This window comes from Trachypithecus francoisi, unplaced genomic scaffold (genome assembly GCF_009764315.1).
Source record: "Trachypithecus francoisi isolate TF-2019V2 unplaced genomic scaffold, Tfra_2.0 Lachesis_group9, whole genome shotgun sequence".
NCBI lineage: Eukaryota > Metazoa > Chordata > Mammalia > Primates > Cercopithecidae > Trachypithecus > Trachypithecus francoisi.
Window position 1 is genome coordinate 39,422,688 of NW_022681474.1, and position 26,603 is coordinate 39,449,290.

The following is a 26,603-nucleotide window of genomic DNA, read 5'->3' on the forward strand; positions in this document are numbered from 1 at the left end:
GGCTGGGTGTGATAGCTAACACCTGTAATCCCACACTTTGGGAGGCTGAGGCAGGTGAATCTCCTGAGCTCAGGAGTTTGAGACGGGTCTGGGCAACATAGCGAAACCCCGTTTCTACCAAACATACTAAAAATTAGCCAAGTGTGGTGCGCATGCACTTGTGGTCCCAGCTACTTGGAAGGCTGAAGTGGGAGAATGGCTTGAGCCTGGGAGGTTGCAGTGAGCCGAGATCATGCCACTGCATTCCAACCTGGGTGACAGAGTGACACCCTGTCTCAAAAAAAAAAAAAGGAAGACAATTGATTTTTGTTCGTTGATATTATATGTAGCAATCTTGCTAAACTGACTTATTCTAGTAACTGTTTTTGGTAGATTCTATTGAATTTTCAACATAAATAATCGAGTTGTCAGCAAATAGAATTTTATTTCTTCCTTTTAAATCTGTATGCCTTTTCTTTTTTTTTTTTTTTTTTCCTCAAGGTGGAGTCTCCCTGTGTCGCCCCGGCTGGAGTGCAGTGGCACAATGTCGGCTCACTGCAAGCTCTATCTCCCGGGTTCACACCATTCTCATGCCTCAGCCTCCCGAGTAGCTGGGACTACAGGCGCCTGTCACCACACCCGGCTAATTTTTTGTATTTCTAGTAGAGATGGGGTTTCACCATGTTAGCCAGGATGGTCTCTATCTCCTGACCTTGTGATCTGCCCACCTCGGCCTTCCAAAGTGCTGGGATTACAGGTGTGAGCCACCATGCCCGGCCTGCCTTTTACTTCTTTTTCTATCTTATTACACTGACCAGAACTTCTGATGTTTCATGGAAGTGGTGAGAGTGACGATCTTGCCTTGCATCTTTTTTTTTTCCTTATGCTCGCTTTTTAAAAAAATTTTATTTTTATTTTTGTTTTTGAGAAAGAGTCTCACTTTTTTGCCCAGACTGGAATGCAGTGGCGCGATCTTGGCTCACTACAGTCTCCGCCTTCTGGGTTCAAGCAATTCTCCTGCCTCAGCCTTACGAGTACCTGGGATTACAGGCACCCGCCACCACACCTGGCTAATTTTTGTATTTTTAGTAGAGATGGGGTTTCACCATGTTAGCCAGGCTGGTCTTAAACTCTTGATCCTAGGTGATCCGCCCATCTCAGCCTCCCAAAGTGCTGGGATTACAGGTGTGAGCCAACATGCCCGGCCTTTGTTACTGATTTCTGCCCTCATCATTATTTCCTTCTGCTTTGGGTTAATTTTCTCTTTAGCTTCTTGTTGGCATTATTTTAGCTGATATTAGTGGATTTCCATTTCTCCCAACCTTTGTGCTATTGTCAACATATGTTTTACATATGTTGTAAATCCCACAGTACATTGCTTTTTGTTTAAAATGTAAATTATCTTTTTTTTTTTGAGATGAAGTCTTGCTATTTTTAGTAGAGATGGGGTTTCACCATGTTGGCCAGGATGGTCTCAATCTCTTGACCATGTGATCTGCCCACTTTGGCCTCCCGAAGTGTTGGGATTACAGGCATGAGCCACCACGCCTGGCCTAAATTATCTCTTCAAGAAACTTAAGCCGGGGGCGGTGGCTCAAGCCTGTAATCCCAGCACTTTGGGAGGCCGAGACGGGTGGATCACGAGGTCAGGAGATCGAGACCCTCCTGGCTAACACGGTGAAACCCCGTCTCTACTAAAAATACAAAAAACTAGCCGGGTGCGGTGGCGGGCGCCTGTAGTCCCAGCTACTCGGAGGCTGAGGCGGGAGAATGGCGGGAACCCGGGAGGCGGAGCTTGCAGTGAGATCGCGCCACTGCACTCCAGCCTGGGCGACACAGCGAGACTCCGCTCTCAAAAAAAAAAAAAAAGAAAAAAAAAAAGAAACTTAAGGCTGGGTGCGGTGCCTCCCAGCACTTTGGGAGGCCAAGGCAGGCAGATTACCTGAGGTCAGGAGTTCAGGACCACCCTGGCCAACATGGTGAAACCTCGTCTCTACTAAAAATTAAAAAATTAGCCTGGTGCAGTGGCATGGGCCCATAATCCCAGCTGCTGGGGAGGCTGAGGCAGGAAAATCTCTTGAACCCGGAGACAGAGGTTGCAGTGAGCAGTGATCATGCCACTGCACTCCAGGCTGGGCGATAGAGTGAGACGCTGTCTCAAATAAATAAACAAAAATGATTAAAAAATGCATATGTTTATGCATGTGGCTACCATTTTGGTGTTCATTTCTTTGTGTAGATTCATATTTTGGTATGGTAACATTTTATTTCTGCTTAAAGGACTTTAAATTTTTGTAGTGCGTGTCTGCTGGTGATGAAATCAGCTTTTGTGTGTCTGAACAAGTATTTGCCTTTGCTTTTGAAGGATATTTCACTGGGCATACAATTATAGGTTTTTGTTTTTTTTTTCTTTCAGTACTTTAAATATATTGTTTCACTGTGTTCTAGCTTGGCTTGTGCCCAGTAAGAAATCTCTTATCATTCTTACCTTTGTTCCTAATGTGTCTGTTTTTTCTTTTGCTTTTAAGATTTTCTCATTGTCACTGTTTTTAAGTAATTTCATTTTGATATACCTTGGTATAGCTTTCTTCTTGTTTCTTATTTTTGGAGTTTGTTGAGCTTCTTGGATACACATGTTTATGGTTTTCACCAAATTTGGAAAATTTTGGCCATTGTTACTTCAAATATTTTTTTCTGTTCTCTCTTGTCTTTTGGAGGCTGTTTGATGTTGTTCCACCTCTCATTGACGTTCTTTCTTTGGTGTCTGTGTGCGTGGTAAAATATACACAACCAAATGTATAATCTAAACTTTTTTTTTTTTTGAGTTGGAGTCTCACTCTGTCACCCAAGCTGGAGTGCAGTGGCACGATCTCGGCTCACTGCAGCCTCTACCTCCCGGGTTCAAGCGATTGTCCTGCCTCAGCCTCCAGAGTAGCTGGGATTACAGGCGTCTGCCACCATGCCCGGCTCTTTTTTTGTATTTTTAGTGGAGACGGGTTTCGCGATGTTAGCCAGGATGGTCTCGATCTCTTGACCTCATGATCCGCCCACGTCGGCCTCCCAAAGTGCTGGGATTACAGGTGTGAGCCACTGTGCCCGGCCGAAACCATTTTTTATATAGTACAGTGGCGTTAAGTACATTTACTGTGTTGTGCAACCATTATCACCATCCATCTTCAGAACTTTTAAAAAATCTTCCCAAACTGAAATTCTATACCTATTAAAAAATGACTCTCTCCCTGCTCCCAGTCCCTGACAGCCACCATTCTACTTTCTGTCTCTGTGAATTTCACTACTCTAGTTACCTCATATAAGTGGAATCATACAGTATTTGTCCTTTTGTGACTGGCTTTTTTCACTTAGTATGTCTTTAAGGTTCATCCATGTTATAGCATGTGTCAGAACTTCCTTCCTTTTTGAGACTAATATGCTCTTTTTTTAAAGTTCTCTTTTTTTTTTTCTGTATTTTATTGTGAATAGTTTCTTTTCTTTTCTTTCTTTTTTTGAGACAGGCTCTTGTTCTGTTGCCCAGGCTGGAGTGCAGTGGCGCGCTTTCAGCCCACTGCAGCCTTGAACGCCCGGACTCAGGTGATCTTCTCGCCTGAACCTCTGAGTAGCTGGGACTACAAGCATGGACAACCATGCCTGGCTAATTTTTAAAAATTATTTATAGAGACAAGGTCTCACTATGTTGCCCAGGCAGGTCTTGAACTCATAGGCTTAAGCAATCCTCCCACTTCAGCCTCCCAAAGTGTTGGGATTGCAACCAGCGCCCTTGAATTGTTTCTCTTGTTACTTAGTTACATTTATTGCTCTTACCTTCTTCAGTGTCTCATCAGCTGTTAGTCCCTGGTATTTTTCATCTCAGATAATGTCATTTTATCTCTAGAACTTTGAGTTGCATTAGTCTTTTTTTATGTATCTATTTGCTTTTTTGTTGAGATGGTGTGGGGGCAGGGGGCACACACCTTTGCTGCTCAGGCTGGTCTTGAACTAGCCACAAGGGATCCTCCTGCCTTGCTTTCCAAAGTGCAGGGATTACAGGCGTGAGCCCCCACCTGCCCATTGTGTGTCTATTTCTTCATTTAACTTTTTGGACAAATGTAATACACAATTATCATAACTATGTTAATGTCCTTATCTGCCAATTTTATTATCTGTGTAAGTTCTTGATTGATTGATTTTTCTCCTCATTGTAAGTGATACTTTTCTGCTTTTTTGCATGCCTGATAATCTTTGACTAGATGCCAGACATTATGAATTCATTGTTGGACATTATGAATTCATTGTTGTACTCTAGATACTTTGGTATTTCTATTAATATTCTTGAGCTTTTTGTGGGATGCTCTTCAACTACTTGAACACAGTTTGATCCCTTTGAGTCTTCCTTTTAAGATTTGTTAGGATGAACCCAGAGACATGTTTAGTCAATGGTAGGGTTTCTCAACAGCAGCACCATGACATTTGGGGCCAAACAATTCTTTGTTGGGGGAGGGGGTAGTCCTGTGCATTATAGAATGTTTAACAGCATTCCCCCCAAAGTTTAACAACCAAAAATGTCTTCAGACATTGCCAAATGTTCCAGGAAGTGGGGAGGATTGCCCCCAGTTGAGAGTTGCTGCCTTAGGGTTTTGCCTCACTACTATGGCAAGCTGTTTCTGTGTACTCTACCCAAAGCTGCTCATGAGACCTTTTTTCAGTCTGGCTGTTTGGAATAGGCACTTTCTTGGCCTCATGTGAGTGCTGGAAATTCATTTGGGTGGTCTTTCCTTGGTCTTGGTTAGTTTCCTTACATACATGTGCTGATAGGCATTCAGCTAAATATTCAAGAGAGACCCGCAGATCTCTGGAGTTCTTGTCTGTGTATCTCCTCTTCAGTATTGTGCCCCATAAACACTAGCCATCTTGATCACCCCAAACTCTCAGCTCCATCTCCTCAACTCATTGAGCCTGCCAGACCTCATGTGAGTTTCCCATCCTGTGCCTCTTGTGGCTGGGAAACTCAAGGCCATAACCTGGTGCAGTAGGGTTCACCTTATTTGTTTCCTGGCTCTCAGGGATCTTCCTGATGTCCAGTGTCTTGAAACTTTTTTTTTTTGGAGACGGAGTTTTGCTCTTGTTGCCCAGGCTAGAGTGCAATGGCGCAATCTCACCTCACCTCAACCTCCACCTCGCGAGTTCAAGCAATTCTCCCGCCTCAGCCTCCCAAGTAGCTGGGATTATAGGCATCTGCCACCACAACCAGCTAATTTTTTGTACTTTTAGTAGAGACAGGGTTTCTCCATGTTGGCCAGGCTGCTCTCAACCTCAGGTGATCCACCCACCTCAGCCTCCCTAAGTGCTGGGATTACAGACGTGAGCCACCACACCTGGCTGACACTTTTTTCCCCATATATTTTGTTTGTTTTTTCGTTGTTTCAGGTCAGAGGATAAATCTGGTTCTTGTTAATAAATCTTGGTCAGAAGCACATGTCCTTTAACAGATCATTTATTTGTATTAATTATTGATAAAAGCTGAATTCTTAATATCTGTAAACACTTACTAATCTAATTTCCTTATTTTTCAATTTGTATTTATCACTCAAAGTCTCCTGTTCCCTGTAATTCCTTTGGTACACCATAAATATTAAATGGGCCCTAAAGCTTTTTATCATCTTTTCATATACCTCTTTCATGCAGGCTTTCACAGTGTTAGCTAAGTAGTGATTTAGTATGGGCCTCTTAACTATTACATAGTAGCATACAATTAAAGGGCATGCACTGACCTGATAAAGCAGAACAGTGAAATGTGTCATGCTTTTAGGGCATTCCCACAGCAGGCTCAAAGACTTCCAAGAGACTTCCATGTATAACTCATATTTTCTAGCAGCTAAAACGTCAGCATCAAAGCCTGTTAGCCTGATTGAGGTTGTAAAGAACTGGTGAGCTAAGACAGGGGAAAAAAACATAAAAGAAGAGAAGAATCATTCTGAACAGAGTATGAGAGGAAACTGTCCTAACGAATAATTCTTCGAGAATGGGAGTGACATGGAACCCATTGGTGGTAAGCTGTTAGAGAAAGGGGAATGTTAACAGACTAGAAATAATGTGACTAAATAAATCTGGCCTTGTATTTTTTTTTTTTTTTTTTGAGACGGAGTCTCCCTCTGTTGCCCAGGCTGGAGTGCAGTGGTGCGATCTCTGCTCACTGCAACCTCTGCCTGCCAGGTTGAGGCAGTTCTCTGCCTCAGCCTCCCTAGTAGCTGAGATTACAGGTGCCTGCCACCATGCCCGGCTAATTTTTTTGTATTTTTAGTAGAGACGGGGTTTCACCATCTTGGCCAGGTTGGTCTTGAGCTCCTGACCTCATGATCCACCCTCCTCAGCCTCCCAAAGTGCTGGGATAGGCGTGAGCCACCGTGCCCGGCTGGCTTTGTTTTATGTGAAAGAAACTTGTCTCTCAGATTCGCTATGTCATAACTGCTACAGAGATTATAGCATGTGCTTGTTGGATATCCAAGGATGAAGTAATTTAGTCAGAGCATACCTTGGGTAAAAGAAGGTATGTATAGTAGGTAGGGTGAAAGCATCTAGTTATCCATGTGAACTAAAACAGCAAAATCATACTTCTAATGGAATTGTATATATGATATAATAAGTGATATAAAATAATATAATACATAAATGTGTAAGTTCCATGTGTTAAAGTGAATAAATCATAATTCTTTGGCATTTGAGGTGGTGATGATATGCTATAGCCTAAAAGAGTTAAGAGTTTTTGTTATTCCATAATGCATAAGAATTAGACAACTTTGTAAAAAAATATAGACTCCTTGTAAATGGATGTGATAGTAATTTTCACAGACAGGGAAACTATGTGGGTCGATAATAAAAGTTATTTTGTGAAACAAAATATGACTTAAGCCTTCCAAAAATTAAGATTGCTTTTAGTAATAAAGAAATAAATACTTACTGATTAACTGACATTTCCCTGACATTCATCTATGGGTGGATTTTATCAAGCTTATTGTTTTCTAAATAATTTTGATGATACAAGTGGTACTCATGTAGTTAAAATGTCTGCCTTTGCCAAGTAACTATAAGTCTTCGTGGCAAGAGTTTATGTGGGTGGGGAAAGAATTCAGAGCAGTACCATTTACTTTTCTTGTTGTAAGGAAGCACAAAAAGTTTTTCATAGCCAACAGTGCACTTATATCACTAAATGCATTTATATCACAGTGCATTTATATCACTAAATCATTAAATCAAGAATTACTACATTGAGGAAGAGGATGCTGTCCTCATTCATTTGTCCTTCAGGATAGAAGGATATTCATTTGTATTGATGTTTTATTTGGTTTTTCAAGACTTCGAAGATAAAGTTTAACCTAACATATATAGAGAAAAGTATAGATCACAATTATATAGCTTAATGAATTTTCACAAAAGGAACAAGCCCATATAACTAATATCCAGATTTTTAAAAAAGAACATTTGTATTATAATAGTTTTTTTTTTTTTCCAAGCTGGGTAGTAGGCACATAGGTGTTCGTTGTATCATTTTATTCTTTTATGCTTTAAAGTTTGCCTACCATTTTTTAAAAATTATCTCAGGAGGAAATACAATCTTCAGAGGTCTGGAAAGTGTCAAAAAACTTACAGGCTTTAATAGTTGAGAAAGTGCTTTTGAGAAATCGTGTTTTTTTCCACATAGACCTTTGTCTCCTATGTATCTGATATACTTTATAAACCTGAGGAGGCCCAAGTAACTGAATGTTTTACAACAGAAGAACATAAATAGAGCTGTGTGAAATCAAGGTAGTAAAAATTATTGGTACTTTTTAAAACATAGCACATTATTGGCCTTTTATTCTGCAGTATAAAGTCTGGTCATCAAATTTGTGAGTACATTGAAATGACAGTTTGCTTTTAAAAATTTTATTGCTAAAGTCCATGATAGTTTAAGAATAAAATGCCCTATTCAGTTCTATAATGTAATATTCAAAGCTGTAGAAAGAACTGAATTATTATTGAGATTCAAATATATGTCTAGTTTAAAGGCTTCATATCTGTTATAGAAATTATTTTGTATATAGTAGTTAGAAATACGCTTAATTGGCCGGGCACGGTGGCTTACGCCTGTAATCCCTGCACTTTGGGAGGCCGAGGCGGGCAGATCACGAGGGCAGGAGATCAATACCATCCTGGCTAACACGGTGAAACCCTGTCTCCACTAAAAATACAAAAAATTATCCGGGCGTGGTGGCAGGCGCCTGTAGTCCCAGCTCTACTCCAGAGGCTGACGCAGGAGAATGGTGTGAACCCGGGAGGCAGAGCTTGCAGTGAGCCGAGATAGCACCAGGGCACTCCAGCCTGGGTGACAGAGCAAGGCTCCCTCTCAAAACAAACAAACAAACAAACAAAAATGCTTAATCTAAAGCGTTTCCTGGAATTACAGTTATCTACTTTTCTTTTATGTTTATTTCCTCCCAGGTGGGGAGATACATTTTCCATGAACATGGAGATTTCAGAAATTGGATTTTTTTCTCTCTTTTCTTTGACTTTTAAAAATATAATAAATCTTCCTATATTTCTTGATTTTATGAAAAGTATTAAAATGGGATTTTTCTTAGTTCTCGAGTAGACTTTTTAATTATGACTGATGTAGTGGAAAAGCCGTTTGTAAAATGTCTTTCTATAAAAATATTTGATTATTAAATTTTCTTCTGCTGTTGGAGTCATATGCATAAAATTATTAGTATGTTAATCTATTGAAAACCATTCGTTATTGAATAATTTTTCTTTCACTCTAGAAGCCAACAGGATGGTGCAGCTAAATTACTGTTTCTGGATGTGTGTGTGTGTGTATGTATACGTGTGTGTGTGTGTATTTATATATATATAGCTTTTTTTGTTGTTTTTGAGATAATCTCCTCTGTTGCCCAGGCTGGAGTGCAGTGGCACAACCATGGCGCACTGCAGCTTTGACCTCCCAGACTCAGGTAATCCTCCCACCTCGGCCTACCAGGTAGCTGAGACTATAGGCGTACCACCATGCCCAGGCTAAATTTTCTTTTTTGGTAGAGATGGGGTCTTGCTATGTTGCCAGGACTGGTCTCAAACTCCTGGGCTTAAGTGATGCTCCCAACTCAGCCTCCCAAAGTGCTGGGGATTATAGGCATGAGCCACTGCGCCTGGCCTGTTTCTGGTGTATTTATGTGTGTTTGTCTTTGAAGAAATTGTTAGGACACACTGAAGCTTTTGTTTTGTTTTCCTGTTTTCTCCTGACAGGCAGTGGAGGAGGAAATGGCAGGTCATAATCAACTCTGCATTCGCCGCTGGACTACCAAGCATGTAGCTGTGTGGCTGAAGGATGAAGGCTTTTTTGAATATGTGGACATTTTATGCAATAAGCACCGACTTGATGGAATCACATTGCTAACATTGACTGAATATGATCTCCGGTCTCCTCCTCTGGAAATCAAAGTCTTAGGGGACATTAAAAGGTTAATGCTCTCGGTCCGAAAATTGCAGAAAATACATATTGATGTTTTAGAAGAGATGGGCTACAACAGTGACAGTCCCATGGGTTCCATGACCCCTTTCATCAGTGCTCTTCAGAGTACAGACTGGCTCTGTAATGGGGAGCTTTCCCATGACTGTGACGGACCCATCACTGACTTGAATTCTGATCAGTACCAGTACATGAATGGTAAAAACAAACATTCTGTTCGAAGATTGGACCCAGAATACTGGAAGACTATACTGAGTTGTATATATGTTTTTATAGTATTTGGATTTACATCTTTCATTATGGTTATAGTCCATGAGCGAGTGCCTGACATGCAGACCTATCCACCACTCCCAGATATATTCTTAGATAGGTAAGTTTTGTTTCTAGTTGCTAAGTTTGTAGGAGGTTGCTATAATTAACAGCAGTGATACTATATTTATGATAATTATATTGTTTCTTATTGTGGTAGATGTATACTTTCCATTTGCTTTATCTGCTGGTATAAAAAGATATGCTTTGAAGTTACCTTTTTCACTTAAATTAGGCCTTAAACCTAGGTGAGTGAGAAAAACCAGTGCTTAACTTTTTAATTTTTCAATTTAATTTAATTTAATTTAATTTTTTATTTTGAGACAATCTCACACTGCACTGTCACCCAGGCTGGAATGCAGTGGCACGACCATGGCTCACTACAGCGTCAACCTCCCGGGCTCAAGCAGTCCTCCCACCTCAGCCTCCCAGGTAACTGGGACTGTAGACATGTGCCACCACGCCCAGCTAATTTTTAAGTTTTTTGTAGAGATAGAGTCCCACCGGGTTGCCCAGGCTGGGCGAACTCCTGGGCTTAAAGGATCCTCCCACCTTGGCCTCTCAAAGTGTTGGGATTACAGGCATGAGCCATCAGGGCCTGAACTGCTTCATTTTTTTTGTGTAGTTATAGCTCCTTGGGTACTTCAGATTTTTTTTTTCTTTTTTTTTTTTCTTTTTTTTTTCTTTTTGAGACAGAGTCTCTCTCTGTCGCCCAGGCTGGAGTACAGTGGCCGGATCGCAGCTCACTGCAAGCTCCGCCTCCCGGGTTTACGCCAGTCTCCTGCCTCAGCCTCCCGAGTAGCTGGGACTACAGGCGCCTGCCACCTCGCCCGGCTAGTTTTTTGTATTTTTTTTTTAAGTAGAGACGGGGTTTCACCGTGTTAGCCAGGATGGCCTCAATCTCCTGACCTCGTGATCCGCCCGTCTCAGCCTCCCAAAGTGCTGGGATTACAGGCTTGAGCCACCGTGCCAGGCCATGGTACTTCAGATTTTTTGAGAGAGAGTCTCGCTCTGTCACCCAGGCTGGAGTGCAGTGGTGTGATCTTGGCTCACTGCAACCTCCACCTCCCTGATTCAAGCCATTCCCCTGTCTCAGCCTCCGGAGTAGCTGGGATTACAGGCGCATGCCACCATGCCCAGCTAATTGTTTTGTATTTTTAGTAGAGACGGGGTTTTACCACGTTGGCCAGACTGGTCTCGAACTCCTGACTTCAGGAAATCCACCCACCTTGGCCTCCCGAAGTGCTGGGATTACAGGCATGAGCCACCACGCTTGGCCAGGTACTTTAGATTTTAAGGGAGTATCCTGGAATGATGTTTGTAATAAATGCAACTTGGTTGCCTTTTTTTTTTTAATGAAGAATAGCGTTCTACTTTTTCAAAAATATTGGTAGTGTCATATCATCAAATGAATTGGAACTATCACAAAGAGGACAAATGGATTCAGTGATAGCGTGCTGTTTTATTAAATACTGAATACATAAAAAATACAGTATATGTGTACCATATGAAAAATAAGAATAGGATAGTAGGCCGGGCATGGTGGCTCATGCCTATAATCCCAGCACGTTGGGAGGCCCAGGTGGGAGGTTTGCTTGAGTCCAGGAGTTCAAGACTAGCCTACAAATTCAAGACTTGCAACATAGCAAGACCCCCATCTCTCCAAACACTTAAAAATTAGCCAGGCATGATGGCACATGCCTGTAGTCCTAACTACTCAGGAGGCCAAAGTGGGAGGATCACTTGAGCCTAAGAGGTCGAGGTTATAGTGAGCTGTAGTTGCCCCACTGCACTCCAGCCTGGGCAGCACAGTGAGACCCTGCCTGTCTCCAACAACAACAATAATAATGAAACAGTAAACAAGTGTTCAGAACTGTTTTCACATTTTTGATTTTTAAATCTTTTAAAAATTTGGGTATTACTTTCTTGTTTGTTAATTTTAGGTTTTGTTTTTGCTTTTTAGATGGAGTCTTGCTCTGTCACCCAGGCTGGAGTACAATGGCATGATCTCAGCTCACTGCAACCTCCGCCTCCCAGGTTCAAGTGATTCTCCTGCCTCAGCCTCCCGAGTAACTGGGATTACAGGCACCCACTACCACGCCTGGCTAATTTTTGTATATTTAGTAGAGACGGGGATTTCACAATGTTGGTCAGGCTGGTCTCGAACTTGTGACCTCAGATGATCTGCCCACCTCAGCCTCCCAAAGTGCTGGGATTACAGGCATGAGCCACCGCGCCTGGCTGCTTGTTTGTTTTTTATAAAACATTTTGCCCTTCTAAAAGTGCTTTTGCTGGGCGTTAGGGCTCAACCTGTGATCCCAGCACTTTGAGAGGATGAGGCAGGTGGGATCACCTGAGGTCAGGAATTCGAAACCAGCCTTGCCAACATGGTGAAACCCCGTCTCTACTAAAAATACAAAAACTAGCTGGATGTAGTGGTGGACACCTGTAATCTCAGCTACTCAGGAGGCTGAGGCAGGAGAATTGCTTGAACCCGGGAGGCAGAGGTTGCAGTGAGCCAAGATTGTGCCATCGCACTCCAACCTTGGTGTCAAAGCAAGAGTCTGTCTCAAAAAAAAATACATATGCCGGGCACGGTGGCTCACGCCTGTAATCCCAGCACTTTGGGAGGCCGAGGCAGGCAGATTATGAGGTCAGGAGATTGAGACCATCCTGGCTAACACAGTGAAACCCCGTCTCTACTAAAAATACAAAAAAATTAGCTGGGCATGGTGGCGGGTGCCTGTAGTCCCAGCTACTTGGGAGGCTGAGGCCAGAGAATGGTGTGAACCCGGGAGGCGGAGCTTGCAGTGAGCCGAGATTATGCCACTGCACTCCAGCCTGGGCAACAGAGTGAGACTCCGTCTCAAAAAAAATACATATATACGTACATAAAGTAAAATAAAACTGCCTTGTAGTATTTGTATTTGAAAATGAAATGAATTTAAAATGTCTGTGTTACTGTGCCAGAATAATGTATACATCTCATTTTGCTCCCTGTCAAACCCCAACTAAAACTATAGTAAAGAGGTTTTTTTTTTGTTTTTGTTGTTTTGAGACAGAGTCCAGGTTGGAGTGCAATGATGCAATCTCGGCTCACTGCAACCTCTGCCTCCCGTGTTCAAGCTATTCTCCTGCCTCAGCCTCCCAAGTAGCTGGGATTACAGACATGTGCCACCATGCCCAGCTAGTTTTGTTGTATTTTTAGTTGAGACAGGGTTTCACTGTGTTGACTAGGCTGGTCTCGAACTCCTGACCTAAAATGATCCACCCACCTCGGCCTCCCAAAGTACAGGGATTACAGGCGTGAGCCACCGTGCCTGGCAAACTATAGTAAAGAGTTTTTTGTTTTGTTTTTTAAGTAAGCCCACAAGATGGAGTGGATAAAATAGGAGAAAACAGCCATACCTTTTTGGAAGTTGGAAGACAGATGGATAAGTGGCAATTGGCAAACCCAAAATTAACCTAATTATAAAATTTGAGCAATGGGGAAAACTGAGAACCAACCCAGTTTATATTGCAGATTTCTCAAGGATGTGGATACTGGAGGTGAAGGGGTGATACTACATTAAGGAGAACTTATTGAAAGCTGTTTAAGAAGTTGTTATATCCCTGTATCTCCTCTCCTGTTTTATACAGTTTTTCCAACTGTAAACAGAAGACCCCAAGGAAGTAAGGAAGAAATCATGTGGCTGTCTGGGGAAAATAGTACTTTAGAGAAAGGAAACAGCTGGGTGCAAAAATCTGTACTGGGAGTGTTCCTGGCATATTTAAGGAACAACCAGTGAGAGATGAGAAGAGCAGATCTGAGAGGAGACAAGAAGCCAGGTTGTGTAAGGACTTGAGGACTATTGTAAGGACTTCAGCTTTCATTCTAAATGAAAAGGGAAACCACTGGAAAGTACTGAGGAAAAGAGTTGAGGGATCTAACTTCTATTTTAAAAGGTCATTCTTGTTGTTGTATTGAGAATACCCTGGGAGCGTGGGTGGGGATCTAGGGATCATTTAAGAATTTATTAAATTCATCTAGATAAAGATGTTAGATTGGATGAGAACAGTGGTAGAGGTGGTATGAAAGAGTCAAATTCTATATATATTTTGAAATTAGAACAGAATTTGCTGATGGATTTGATGAATTAAGAGAGAGAAGTCAAATATTCCAAGATGTTTTTTTTTTTGAGACAGGGTGTTACTGTGTTCTCCAGGCTGGAGTTTGGTGGTGCAGTCATAGATCACTGTAACCTCAAATTCTTAGGCTCGAGTGATCTCCTTCCTTAGCCTCCTGAGTCACTACAACTACGGGTGTGTGCCACCACACCTGCCTGATTTTTAAACCTTTTGTAGAAATGGGGTTTTGCTATGTTGCCTAGGCTGGTCCCAAACTTTTAGCCTCAAGTGATCCTCCCTTCTCTGCCTCCCAAAGCACTGGGACTGCAGGCGTGAGCTACCACTCCCAGCCTATTCCAAGATTTTTAACCCGAGCATCTGTAAAGATGGAGTTGCCATTTACAGAGATGGGAAAACTGGAAGGAGCTGACTTGGAGGGAAAATTAAGGGTTTGGTTTTCGACATGTCAGGTTTGAGATATGTTTTATAGCAAAATCAGACGTCAAGTAAGAGATGGAAATATGAGCAGAAGTTCAGAGAGATTGAGACAGAAATCTAGGCTAAGATTTGGGAATGGGCAGAGAGAGAGAATAGTATGCCAGAAGCCAAGCCAAAAAAAAGTATTTTAAGAAATTAGGAGGCCAGGCGCGGTGGCTCACGTCTGTAATCCCAGCACTTTGGGAGGCCAAGGCGGGTGGATCACAAGGTCAGAAGTTTGAGACCAACCTGGCCAACATAGTGAAACCCTGTCTCTACTAAAAATACAAAAATTAGCTGGGCATGGTGGTGCCCGCCTGTAGTCCCAGCTATTCGGGAGGCTGAGGCAGGGGAATTGCTTGAACATGGGAGGCGGAGGTTGTGGTGAGCTGAGATTGTGCCACTGCACTCCAGCCTGGGTGACAGAGCAAGACTCCATCAAAAAAAAAAAAAAAAAAAAAGAAGTTAGGAACAATTGGCTGTATCAGATGCAGCTGAGAGGTCAAGTAAGATGAGGATAATTGACCATTGGCTTTAGCAACATGTTGGTCATCAGTGACTATGACAAGAGTTAATAAGGGCAAAATGGGTTATAATGGGTTCAGGAGAGAATGTGAGATGTATTGGAATTTACATGAAGGTACTCCACAAATATGAAACAACATGAGTGCAACAGTATTTGTTGTGACATTAATTGTAATAATTATAAATATTGTAAATAATCTAAATGCTTACTCATGGGAAGCTGGTTGAATAGACTGTCATACATCTATACAGTGGAATACTATTTAATCATAGAAAAGAATGAAGACAGTTTCTGTGAACTGATACAAAATGATTTGCAGGAAAAACTCAGCAACAGTAGCACTATGAGCACACAGATCATTGTTTTAAAATACTATTCCCAGGCCAGGTACGGTGGCTGACTCCTGTAATCCCAGCATTTGGGGAGGCCCAGGTGGGAGGATTGCTTGAGCCCAGGAGTTCTAACCCAGCCTGGACAACATAGTGAGATCCAGTCTCTACAAAAAATTAAAAATTAGCTAGGTGTGGTGGTTTATGCCTGCAGTCCCAGCTACTTCAGAGCCTGAGGCAGGAGGATCACTTGAGCCCAAGAGATCAAGGCTGTAGTGAGCTGTGATCATGCCACTGCACTCCAGCCTGGGCAACAAAATGACACCTTTTGTTTGTCTCAGTAAGTGAGTAAGTAAACAAATAAATACATACCATTCCTCACTAAAATGAACCAGACCAGGGCTGAGACCAAACAAACAAAAATAGTGGGGTGAGAGGGGAAGCTCTTCAAGAATAATATGAGCAAATAAATGTGGACGGCATGATTATTCTGCCTCCTCGAGTGTATTCAGGCAAGTCATCAGTAGATGATAAAATCTATTAGGTGAAAGGCCACCGAGGGGGAGCTTATTCACATGATCTGAAAGTTTCATCTCACATATTACTTAATTACAGAGGGAATGAGGTAGCTTTACAGTGGCAAGATCTGACATGCATCACTTTAACCAAATGATCAAATGTGGCATCACAGTGGGACAAGTAGACATTATGTGCATTGCATGTGATGTCTACAGCATCACCTCTGTAATCATCTTGTCCAAAAATAAAAAACTTTAACCTATATCTAATCATGAAGAAACAATCAGACAAATCCAGAACATGGAATATTCTACAAGACAGCTGATGTGGACTCAGTGTCATGGCAGGCAAAATCCAGTTGGAAATGTAAGGGAAATTGAAGAGACAACCAAGAGAAACATGAACTGTAATTAGATCCTATATCAAGAAAAGAAAAATACTGCTATAAAGGACATTTTTGGGACAATTAGGAAAATTGGAATATGGACTGCATGTTAAATGATACTAAATCAGTGTTACAATTTCCTAGGTGTAATAGTGTATTGGGTTATGAGGAGGATATCCTTGTTCCTAGAGAAACAAAGGGGAGAGGTGTCATAATGTCTGCAACTTACTTCGGGGAGGGGTTCAGCTCCCCGAAAAGAGTATGTGTGTATATGTATGTAGGTATGTATAGAAAGAATGAAAGAAGGCTGATGTGGCAAAATGTTATTTATTGTAAATGATGAGTTTAGGTGAAAAATATAGTGTTGATTCTTCTAACTTTTTTTGTAGGATCAGAATTTTTCAAATTAAAAGAATTAGGCAAAGAAATGGTGAGAGAGAGAGAGAGAGAGAGAAAATGGGAACAGAGAAACTGGAGAAAAAGTCTTACCTGTAGGGGCAAGTTTTCCTAGAAGGGCAGCAGAGAAATGGAGCTGTAGCTTGGGCAGGAGTGGGGAAGGATCTAGTGTCAAGAGGGCGTTTGTTTGTTTTTGTTTTTTTGATTGGCTATATGATAGCATGTTTGTTGTATTAATAATAAGAATGACTCGATGGGGGGGGCAATGATGGTAGAGGAAAGCGAGGGTACAATGTTAGAACAGTGCCCTTGAGTAGATGAAAAGGAATGGGACCTTGTGGCTGGGAGAGGCTGGCCTTAGGCCCTTGGGCTGTTCCTTCATAACAGAGGGGAAGATAGAAAATAGGAAAATAGGTAGAGAGTTGCCATGTGTGATGGTGGAGCACAAGGAAGTGCTCTCCTGATTATTTTTATTTTCTCTGTATAAAGACAGTGAGAATGGAGAGGAGGATGGAGGTTTGAGGAGGAAGGATAAGATGTATAAAATTAGCCATCTAGGAGAGTAGGAGAGTGAATAGACTTGTGTAATGCAGTAGCAGCACTTAATGGTCTCCTTGAGGTTAGTAGTCGTATTAGCATTGTGTGTTTTTACCAGCCTCATTCAACAACAGATACAGGTATGGAATAGGTGGAAAACTGGATTTAAGCAGGGTTGAGTTTTGCTAGGCAGCACAATGAAGGGAAAAGTGGCAAGGGAATGGTTAAAATGAGGGCATGGACTGATATGGATGAGGAAAGAAGTAAGGCCGGGTGCGGTGTCTCATGCCTATAATCCCAGCACTTCGGGAGGCTGAGGCAGGTGGATCACCTGAGGTTGGGAGTTCGAGGCCAGCCCGACCAACATGAAAAAACCCCATCTCTACTAAAAATTCAAAATTAGCCAACGTGGTGGTGCATGCCTGTAATCCCAGCAACTCAGGAGGCTGAGGCAGGAGAACTGCTTGAATCTGAGAGGTGGAGGTTGTGGTGAGCTGGGATCACATTGTACTCCAGCATGGGCAACAAGAGCGAAACTCTGTCTCAAAAAAAAAAAAAGAAAAAAAGAAGGAAGTAAAGGATATGCGGTAGATGAAAAAATAGTAAACAAAAAACAAGCAAAAAATAAAAATAAAAAAACAAAGCATAGTGGGAGAGCAGGAAATGGTCCAGCAGAACAATCAGGCTTTTATTATTTTGAAGTATACTGGTTGGGTGCAGTGGCTCATGCCTGTAATCCCAGCACTTTGGGAGGCCGAAGCAGGTGGATTACCTGAGGTCAGGAATTAAAGACCAGCTTGGCCAACATGGCGAAACCCTGTCTCTACTAAAAATACAAAAATTAGCCGGGTGTGGTGGCATGCGCCTGTAATCCCAGCTACTCTGGAGGCTGAGGCAGGCGAATTGCTTGAACCTGGGAGGTGGAGTTTACAGTGAGCTGAGATCACACCACTGCACTCCAGCCTGGGTGACAGAGCAAGGCTCTGTCTCAAAAAATAATAATAATAAAATAAAGTATACAATTAAGTGGTTTTTAGTGTATTTACAAAGTTGTACAGCCATCACCACTAATTCCAGAACATTTTCATCATCCTGGGAAGAAACTCATACCCATTAGCAGTCATACTCTGTTCCTTCCTTTCTTCAGACCCTAGCAACCACTAATCTACTTTGTTTCTGTGAATTTGTCTATTCTGGACATTTCATATAAGTGGAACCATACAATATCGGGTCTTTCTGTGTCACTCAGCACAACATTTTCAAGATTTATCCATACCGTAGCGTGTATCAGCACTACCTTCCTTCTTATTACCAAATAATATTCCACTGTATGGATGTACCAATTTTGTTTATCCATTTATCAGTTGATAGGTGTTTGTGTTGTTTCTACTTTTTGGCTATTATTAATAATGCTGGTATGAACATTCATGTGCAAAGTTTTTTTGTTTTTGTTTTTGTTTTTTGAGACAGAGTCTCACTGTTACCCAGGCTGGGGTGCAGTGGTGTGATCTCAACTCACTGCAACCTCCATCTCCTGGGTCAAATGGTTCTCATGCCTCAGCCTCCTGAGTAGCTGGGATTATAGGCGTACACCACCACACCCAGCTAATTTTTGTATTTTTAGCAGAAAAGGAGTTTCACCATATTGGCCAGGCTGGTCTCGAACTCCTGACCTCAAGACATCTGTCCACCTCGGCCCCCCAAAGTGCTAGGATTACACGTGTGAGCCACCATGTCCAGCAGGACATATATTATCAATTTGCAGTGATGATTTCAAACCAAATTTTGCCTAACTCTTTTTACTTACTATGCCACTCACTGAAACTCCATGGTCTTAAACATCTAAACTTGATTCATAGGAGAATGGTAGCAGATGATGTCAGTGTTCCTTCTATATCCCCTCAGATCTCTTTTCCATTTTCTTGCACATGGATACTCCCAACATCCAGCAGATATGTCTCTGTTGGAGGGCTGCTCTTGGGCTGCTGGAGCAACTTTGCCTGCTTGAAGAGAAAGCCAAAAACTACTTGGAAATTTACTTCCCACCAGCAGCTGTCCTTAACCAGTGACTCACTTCTCTTTGCCCTGGTTGGGACGACATTTAGATTGGACCTACACTGTCCCAAATTCCCCATAAGCCTAAGCCAAAGTACCCTTTCCTGAGTTCTCCACAGGGCTTTGCTTGATGTCTCACCCTTGCTTTGCTTCCTTGCCTTCTAATCTCATAACCCACTACCCTGTGGGTTTTCTTTGAGATCATTTCCCTGTAATTGACTTTCATACTGAAGTTTGTTTCAGGGTCTGCTTCTGAAGCTTACTTTATACAAATCCAAGATGTTCAGCACATAGAAACAGAAAATTAGAAGGAAATAGGAATGTTTCTAGAGGAGGCCCACCTACGGCAGTGAGAAGTGAGAGCCAATAACCATAATAGCAAGGGAGGAAACAGAAGCACTATAAAAAGCAAACATAAATAATGGAAAAACTACATCAATCTGGGGCTTAACTGTCCTTCATTTTTCAGTAGTCTCCGAGGTCATTACCATATACAGTATAATAATCAGTATTCATAGTGATGACTCTAAGTTACTAAAGAAAATTTATTTATTTATTTATTTATTTATTTATTTATTTTGAGACGGAGTCTTGTTCTGTCGCCCAGGCTGGAGTGCAGTGACGCAATTTCGGCTCACCTCAAGCTCCACCTCCCGGGTTGACGCCATTCTCCTGCCTCAGCCTCCCGAGTAGCTGGCACTACAGGCGCCCGCCACCACGCCTACCTAACTTTTTTGTGTGTTTTTTAGTAAGAGACAGGGTTTCACTGTATTAGCCAGGATGGTCTCGATCTCCTGACCTCGTGATCTGCCCACCTCGGCCTCCCAAAGTGCTGGGATTACAGGCATAAGCTACCGCGCCCTGCCAAGAAAATTAAATTACATCCAGAAAAAAGGCGTATCCATGTATAATGCATTTTAAAAGCTTAGCTCAAAAATAATACGAGAGATTGAATACACATTTGACAGGTTCCTCACAACAGTCCACTGAAATGACAGTGAAAGAGTGAAGAAACTGTATAATCCCATGAAAGCAAAAACAGTGCTAATAATGAAAGTTTGGAAAGTGGAACACTAAGTACCTGTTGTGAAGTTGGGGGTGGAAGGTGGCCCTGCTCAAGAGGTGAGTTTATTTGTACTTCAGAGCTCCGATAAAACAGAAAGTACCAAGCATCACTCAAGGCCAGGTACAGATAGGAGCTAAGTAGGGGAGAATTGGTTAAAAATCTCCTTAAGCCTGGGCAACATGGTGAAACCCTTTCTCTACAAAAAATACAAAAATTAGCCAGGCATGGTGGAGTGTGCCTGTAGTCCCAGCTACTGGGGAATCTGAGGTGGGAGGATGGCTTGATCCCAGGAGGCGGAGGTTGTAGTTAGTGGAGGTTGCACTTAGCTGAGATTGCCCCACTGCACTGCAGCCTGGGCAACAGCATGAGACCCTGTCTCAAAAAAAAAAAAAGAAAATCTACTTAAGCTTTTAGACCTGCTCTACTCTGATAGAAGACTAGTGGTCTGTTCTCTAGAGCAGTTGAATGTGAAGCACTGTTGACTTAGGGATACCATGTCCAGATGAGAACAGAGCTGCAATGTTTTCAAGAGGATTCATTAAAAGTCTATATACTAATCATAGAGACTTCTAGCTCCCTTTCTTAAGTAGCCAGACATTTCCCATCTCCCTTCCCACCCAACCCCAGTCTTCCAAGAAGGATAAGATTCCTTTCCTTGGAAAACCTGGAGAAAAACACTGTAAATAACTCTTTGGGATGTCCTTATCTAATCAACCAGATCCCTGTGCACTCTGAGTGCGCAGAGAAACCTGAAACTTGACAAAGCTCAGTCTGTGCCCACAGAGTGTCTCATCATCTCTTTTAGTACTTTACTGTCAAATATGAATGATCAGTCAAGAAACCAGACGTCTGAGAAAAACATTAACGCAAACAGAAAAAAAAAAAAATGGAAAACACAAAATAGGGAGCAGATGAACATTTAAAAAAAACTTTTATGTTTTCAAGAGAAATAAGAGATGTTGCATTCTATGACAGTAATGAGAGGCCCAAAGAAAATTCAGAGAAAAAGAGCTTTTGGGAAAAAACAAAATGAAAGTAGAGATTTAAAATCCAGCAGGGGCTGGGCATGGTGGCTCACACCTGTAGTCCTTTGGGAGCGCTTTGGGAGGCTGATTTGGCCGGATCACCTGAGGTCAGGCATTTGAAACCAGCCTGGCCAACATGACAAAACCCCATCTCTGCTAAAAATGCAAAAATTAGCCAGGCGTGGTGGCAGGTGCCTGTAATCCCAGCTACTCGGGAGGCTGAGGCAGGGAGAATTGCTTGAACCCAGGAGGCAGAAGTTGCAGTCAGCCAAGATCACATCACTACAGTCCAGCCTGGGCAAGAGAGCAAGACTCCGTCTCAAAAAAAAAAAAAAAAAAAAAAATCCAGCAGGATCGGCCAGGCGCCATGGCTCACACCTGTAATCCTAGTCCAAGGCAGTTGGATCACTTGAGGTCAGGAGTTCAAGACCAGCCTAGCCAACACTGTGAAACCCTTTCTCTACTAACAAAAATTAGCTGGGCGTGGTGGTGGGCACCTGTAATCCTGGCTACTTGGGAGGCTGAGGCACAAAAATTGCTTGAACTCAGGAGGCAGAGGTTTCAGTGAGCCAAGACTGCATCATTGCACTCCAGCCTGGGCAACAAAGCGAGACTCTGGATACAGGACTGCCCACAAAGGACAATGGGAGAAAGGCCCATTTCTCACATGAAGTGCTCATTTCAGAGTGCAAACAATCAGGGTTTGAACTCGATGCTTTTTTGTTGTTGTTGTTTTTGAAACAGGGTCTTGCCCTGCCACCCAGGTTGCAGTACAGTGGTGCCATCACGGTTTACTGCAGCCTAGACCGCCCAGGGCCCAAGCGATCCTCCCACCTCAGCCACCTAAGTGGCTGGGACTACAGGCCCATGAAACTATGCCTGGCTAATTTTTCGTATTTTTTGTATGTGGTCTCACTTTGTTGCCCAGGCTGGTCTCAAACTCCTGAGCTCAAGTGATCCTCCCGTCTCAGCCTACCAAAGTGCTGAGATTACAGGCATGAGCCACTGTGCCTGGCCCTTCATTTGTTTTTTGTTTTATCTCTTTCTCTCTATCCTCCCTTGTTTTGGAACCCTGTTTTTTTAATCTGTTTTCCATTTGTCCCTTTTTCCTCCTCACAAAACAGCTCCTATGATTACCCACTAACAAAGGACAGGTCACTTTAAGAAAGAAAAAGGAGAGAGGGAGAGAAAAAGAGAGAAAGAGACTGGGCACAGTGGATCACGCCTGTAATCCCAGCACTTTGGGAGGCTGAGGTGGGCCAGCTACTTGAGCTCAGGAGTTCAGGAGACCAGCCTGGGCAACATGATGAACACCCCCAATTCCCGGGTCTCTACAAAAAATACAAAAATTAGCCAGACGTGGTGCTGTACACCTCGAAGTCCCAGCTACTTGGAAGGCTGAGATGGGAGGATGGCTTGAGCCTGGGAGGCAGAGGTTGTAGTGAGCCGAGCCGAGGTTTCATCACTGCCTCCAGCCTAGGCGACAGAACCAGACCCTGTATCAAAAAAGAAAAAAAGAAAGAGGGAGGAAAGAAGGAAGGGAGGAAGAAAGGAAGGGGAAGGAGACTGAAACAAAGTGAAATAGTCCAAATAGGTCATCTCTGGGTGCCAGGAATACTGATTTTTTTTTTATTTTTTGGACATTTCTACTAAAATCTTTTCTACAATGACCTGTTAATTTTATAACTAGGGGCCGGGCGCGGTGGCTCAAGCCTGTAATCCCAGCACTTTGGGAGGCCGAGACGGGCGGATCACAAGGTCAGGAGATCGAGACCATCCTGGCGAACACGGTGAAACCCCGTCTCTACTAAAAAAAATACAAAAAACTAGCCGGGCGAGGTGGCGGGCGCCTGTAGTCCCAGCTACTCGGGAGGCTGAGGCAGGAGAATGGCGTAAACCCGGGAGGCGGAGCTTGCAGTGAGCTGAGATCCGGCCACTGCACTCCAGCCTGGGCGACAGAGCAAGACTCCGTCTCAAAAAAAAAAAAAAAAAAAAAAAAAAGTATAACTAGGGAAATAGTTATTTAAAAAAAGAAAACATGGCTGGGCACGGTGGCTCACGCCTGTAATCCCAGCACTTTGATAGGCCAAGGCAGGTGGATCACGAGCTCAGGAGTTCAAGACCAGCCTGGCCAAGATGGTTAAACCCTGTCTCTATTAAAAATACAAAAAAATTAGCCGGGCGTGGTGGTGGGCACCTGTAGTCCCAGGTACTCAGGAGGCCGAGGCAGAGAACTGCTTGAACCCGGGAGGCGGAGATTGCAGTGAGCCGAGATCACACCACTGCACTCCAGCCTGGGCCACAGAGCGAGACTCCATCTCAAAAAAAAAAGAAAAAAGAAAAAAAAATTCCTTTCTTGTACAACTTTTTGTAATTCTCTGGAGCTAATAAATTCTTTTTTTTTTTTCCCCCTCTGGTATTTGCTGTCAGTCACTTCTTTATAGAGAACCCTGACGGGAATCAGTGGACGAGAAACAGGTTCTGATAGGTGGGGGTGCTTTATGACACAGATTTTTTTCTTCCAGTTTCTCCAAATATCATCTTCTGAAAGGGATAAAAGTTATATAAAACCAATTTTAAGGTCATTATTAAAAGAGCACCTTACTGAAAAGGGTGGCATCATTCACATATATACTTATTCAATTCAAAATCATTTTTTTCTGTCGCAGCGTTCCTAGAATCCCATGGGCCTTTGCCATGACGGAAGTATGTGGCATGATTCTGTGCTATATTTGGCTCCTGGTTCTTCTTCTTCACAAGCACAGGTACCTCATTACTCCATTAAAATACTAAAAATATTTTAATTGTTGTATCAATACCATAAAATTGTATCTTTCTCTTTGCATTTCTTTGTTAATTTCCTTCTGTGGTCCTTGTGACATAGTTATTAACAAAGGATTTTGAGTTTGATCAGTAAAAGTCAGTCTAAGATAATATCTACATATTTAGTAATAATCCTGAATGCATTTTGCAAGGGAAGATCAGAGATGCCCTATGCCTGATCATGCTCATCTCTGATCTAAAAAAAAGTAAGAGGCCTGGCACGGTGGCTCATGCCTGTAATCCCAGCACTTTGGGAGGCCAAGGCGGGTGGATCACCTGAGGTTAGGAGTTTGAGACCAGCCTGACCAACATGGAGAAATCCCGTCTGTACTAAAAATACAAAATTAGCTGGGTGTGGTAGCGCATGCCTATAATCCCAGCTACTTGGGAGGCTGAGGCAGGAGAATCGCTTGAACCCTTGGGTCGGAGTGAGCTGAGATTGCGCCATTGCACTCCAGCCTGGGCAAGAAGAGTGAAACTCCATCTCAAAAAAAAAAAAAAAAAAAAAAAAGATAAGAAAACCTTATCTTTCTTTAGAAACTAACTGGAAATGTTACTTTCTGTAGAAGGATAGAAACTCTTCCAAGGACATTCTTTGGTCACATGTTTAGATGGAAGAAATTTTCTCTGCTTGGAGGAGGCCCATTAAAAAAGAGATTATTGGCCGGGTGTGGTGGCTCACGCCTGTAATCCCGGCACTTTGGGAGTCCAAGGTGGTCGGATCACGAGATCAGGAGATCAAGACCATCCTGGCTAACACGGTGAAACCCTGTCTCTACTAAAAATACAAAATTAGGCCGGGCGCGGTGGCTCAAGCCTGTAATCCCAGCACTTTGGGAGGCCGAGACGGGCGGATCACGAGGTCAGGAGATCGAGACCATCCTGGCTAATACGGTGAAACCCCGTCTCTACTAAAAATACAAAAACTAGCCGGGCGAGGTGGCGGGCGCCTGTAGTCCCAGCTACTCGGGAGGCTGAGGCAGGAGAATGGCGGAAACCCGGAAGGCGGAGCTTGCAGTGAGCTGAGATCCGGCCACTGCACTCCAGTCCGGGCGACAGAGCGAGACTCCACCTCAAAAAAAAAAAAAAAAATACAAAATTAGCCAGGCATGGTGGCAGGCACTTGTAGTCCCAGCTACTTGGGAGACTGAGACTGGAGAATGGCGTAAACCTGGGAGGCAGAGCTTTGCACTCCACTGCACTCCAGCCTGGGCGACAGAGCGAGACTTCATCTCAACAACAACAAAAAATTATTGGCCGGGCACAGTGGCACATGCCTGTAACCCCAGCACTTTTCAGAGACTGAGGCAGGAAGATTGCTTGAACCCAGGTATTCGAGACCAGCCTGGGAAACATGGGGAGACCCTGTCTCTATAAAAAATTTAAAGATTAACCAGGTGTGGTGGCACATGCCTATAGTCCCAGCTTCTCAGGAGGCTGAGGTGGGAGGATTGCTTGAGCCCAGGAGGTCAAGGTTGCAGTGAGCTGAGATTGTGCCGCTGCACTCCAGCCTGGGTGACAGAGCCAGCCAGACCCTGTCTCCAAAAAAAAAAAAAAAAGATTATTTTGCACAACATGTACATATATACTTCTTCTTCTTCACATATATACTTCTGGTTTACTTCAGATGGTATAGGAAGTTGCTAAATGGGAAGGTGCTTCTTGGCACTTTCACCAAAAAATATAGAGGAAAGAATTTATTTACTTTTATTTTATTTATTTTTACTGCTTCTTGTGGAGCAGGGCTAACTCACAGGCAGTGTACCCAGAGTCAGCAAGGAATAATTTTTTTAATTAAAAAAAGGAGGCCTGGGGGGCTCCTTTCCTAGTTTAATGGACAGGAAGAATTAGTGGATTTAAGTAAAAAAAAACAAGGCATTGTAAGCAAAAAATGTAAAGATAAAATTAGTAGATATTGCCTAAGAGCTCCTGAGGGGGTTAAAAAAATTGTAGATATGTGAGCTTTTGAGATTGTTTAAAGAAAAAAAATTGTAGCTTCTGCTGTCCATTGTCTTTGGAACACTGGAGAGAGGAACAAGGGTAGTTGCTTGAGGTTTTGACCTTTCTCCTCACCAGGAAGTGCTTGAGGTAAACCACAGTGATGAGCTTTCCGTCCTAAGTAGCAGTTATTTCAGTGTTCTGAAGGTGGAAAGAAAGGTCGGTGGTTACTATTCTTATCCCACTTTTAGGCCACATTGAGCCTCATTCTCTCCCATTTTGTCCTGTTTTGTAGCAATATTTTAAATTCTGGATTGCTTAAAACCAGAGGTGGTTTTAAAACGTGTGTATCGTTGCTGCTTGCTGGTTAACTTTGCCTCACAAGATCTCATGAATTTGAATTTATCTACTCTTCAAAACTGGAGTTTACCTTACAGGAAACCTTGGTAGTTTTAATAAAGCATAGAGGTAACCCGTTAAATCCAAGTGTTAATGTTTACTTAGTCAAATAAAGTGTTTCTCAAAGTGTTCATACCACTTTCATTAGAATCACCTGGGTGCTTGTTAAAATGCAGATTCCTAGGCTCCATCCCAGGAGTGCACATAATGCTTGAAACATACCTAGCCTTGTGTTCAGTG

At 42.7% G+C, this 26,603-nt stretch overlaps 1 protein-coding gene across 3 annotated transcripts in view; it reads left to right on the top strand.

Moving 5' to 3' along the window:
* Nucleotides 1-26,603, top strand: part of SAMD8 (sterile alpha motif domain containing 8) — a 58,719-nt gene that overhangs the window by 21,835 nt on the left and 10,281 nt on the right. For 2 of the 3 annotated variants that reach the window (XM_033208331.1, XM_033208334.1), the window contains exons 2-3: nucleotides 9,250-9,842; nucleotides 23,873-23,968. In XM_033208331.1, coding sequence (XP_033064222.1) covers nucleotides 9,250-9,842; nucleotides 23,873-23,968 — 689 coding nt within the window. Of the gene's footprint in view, nucleotides 1-5,869; nucleotides 6,023-9,249; nucleotides 9,843-23,872; nucleotides 23,969-26,603 lie in introns of those variants that run through there. The other variant, XM_033208332.1, reaches the window with a different exon arrangement.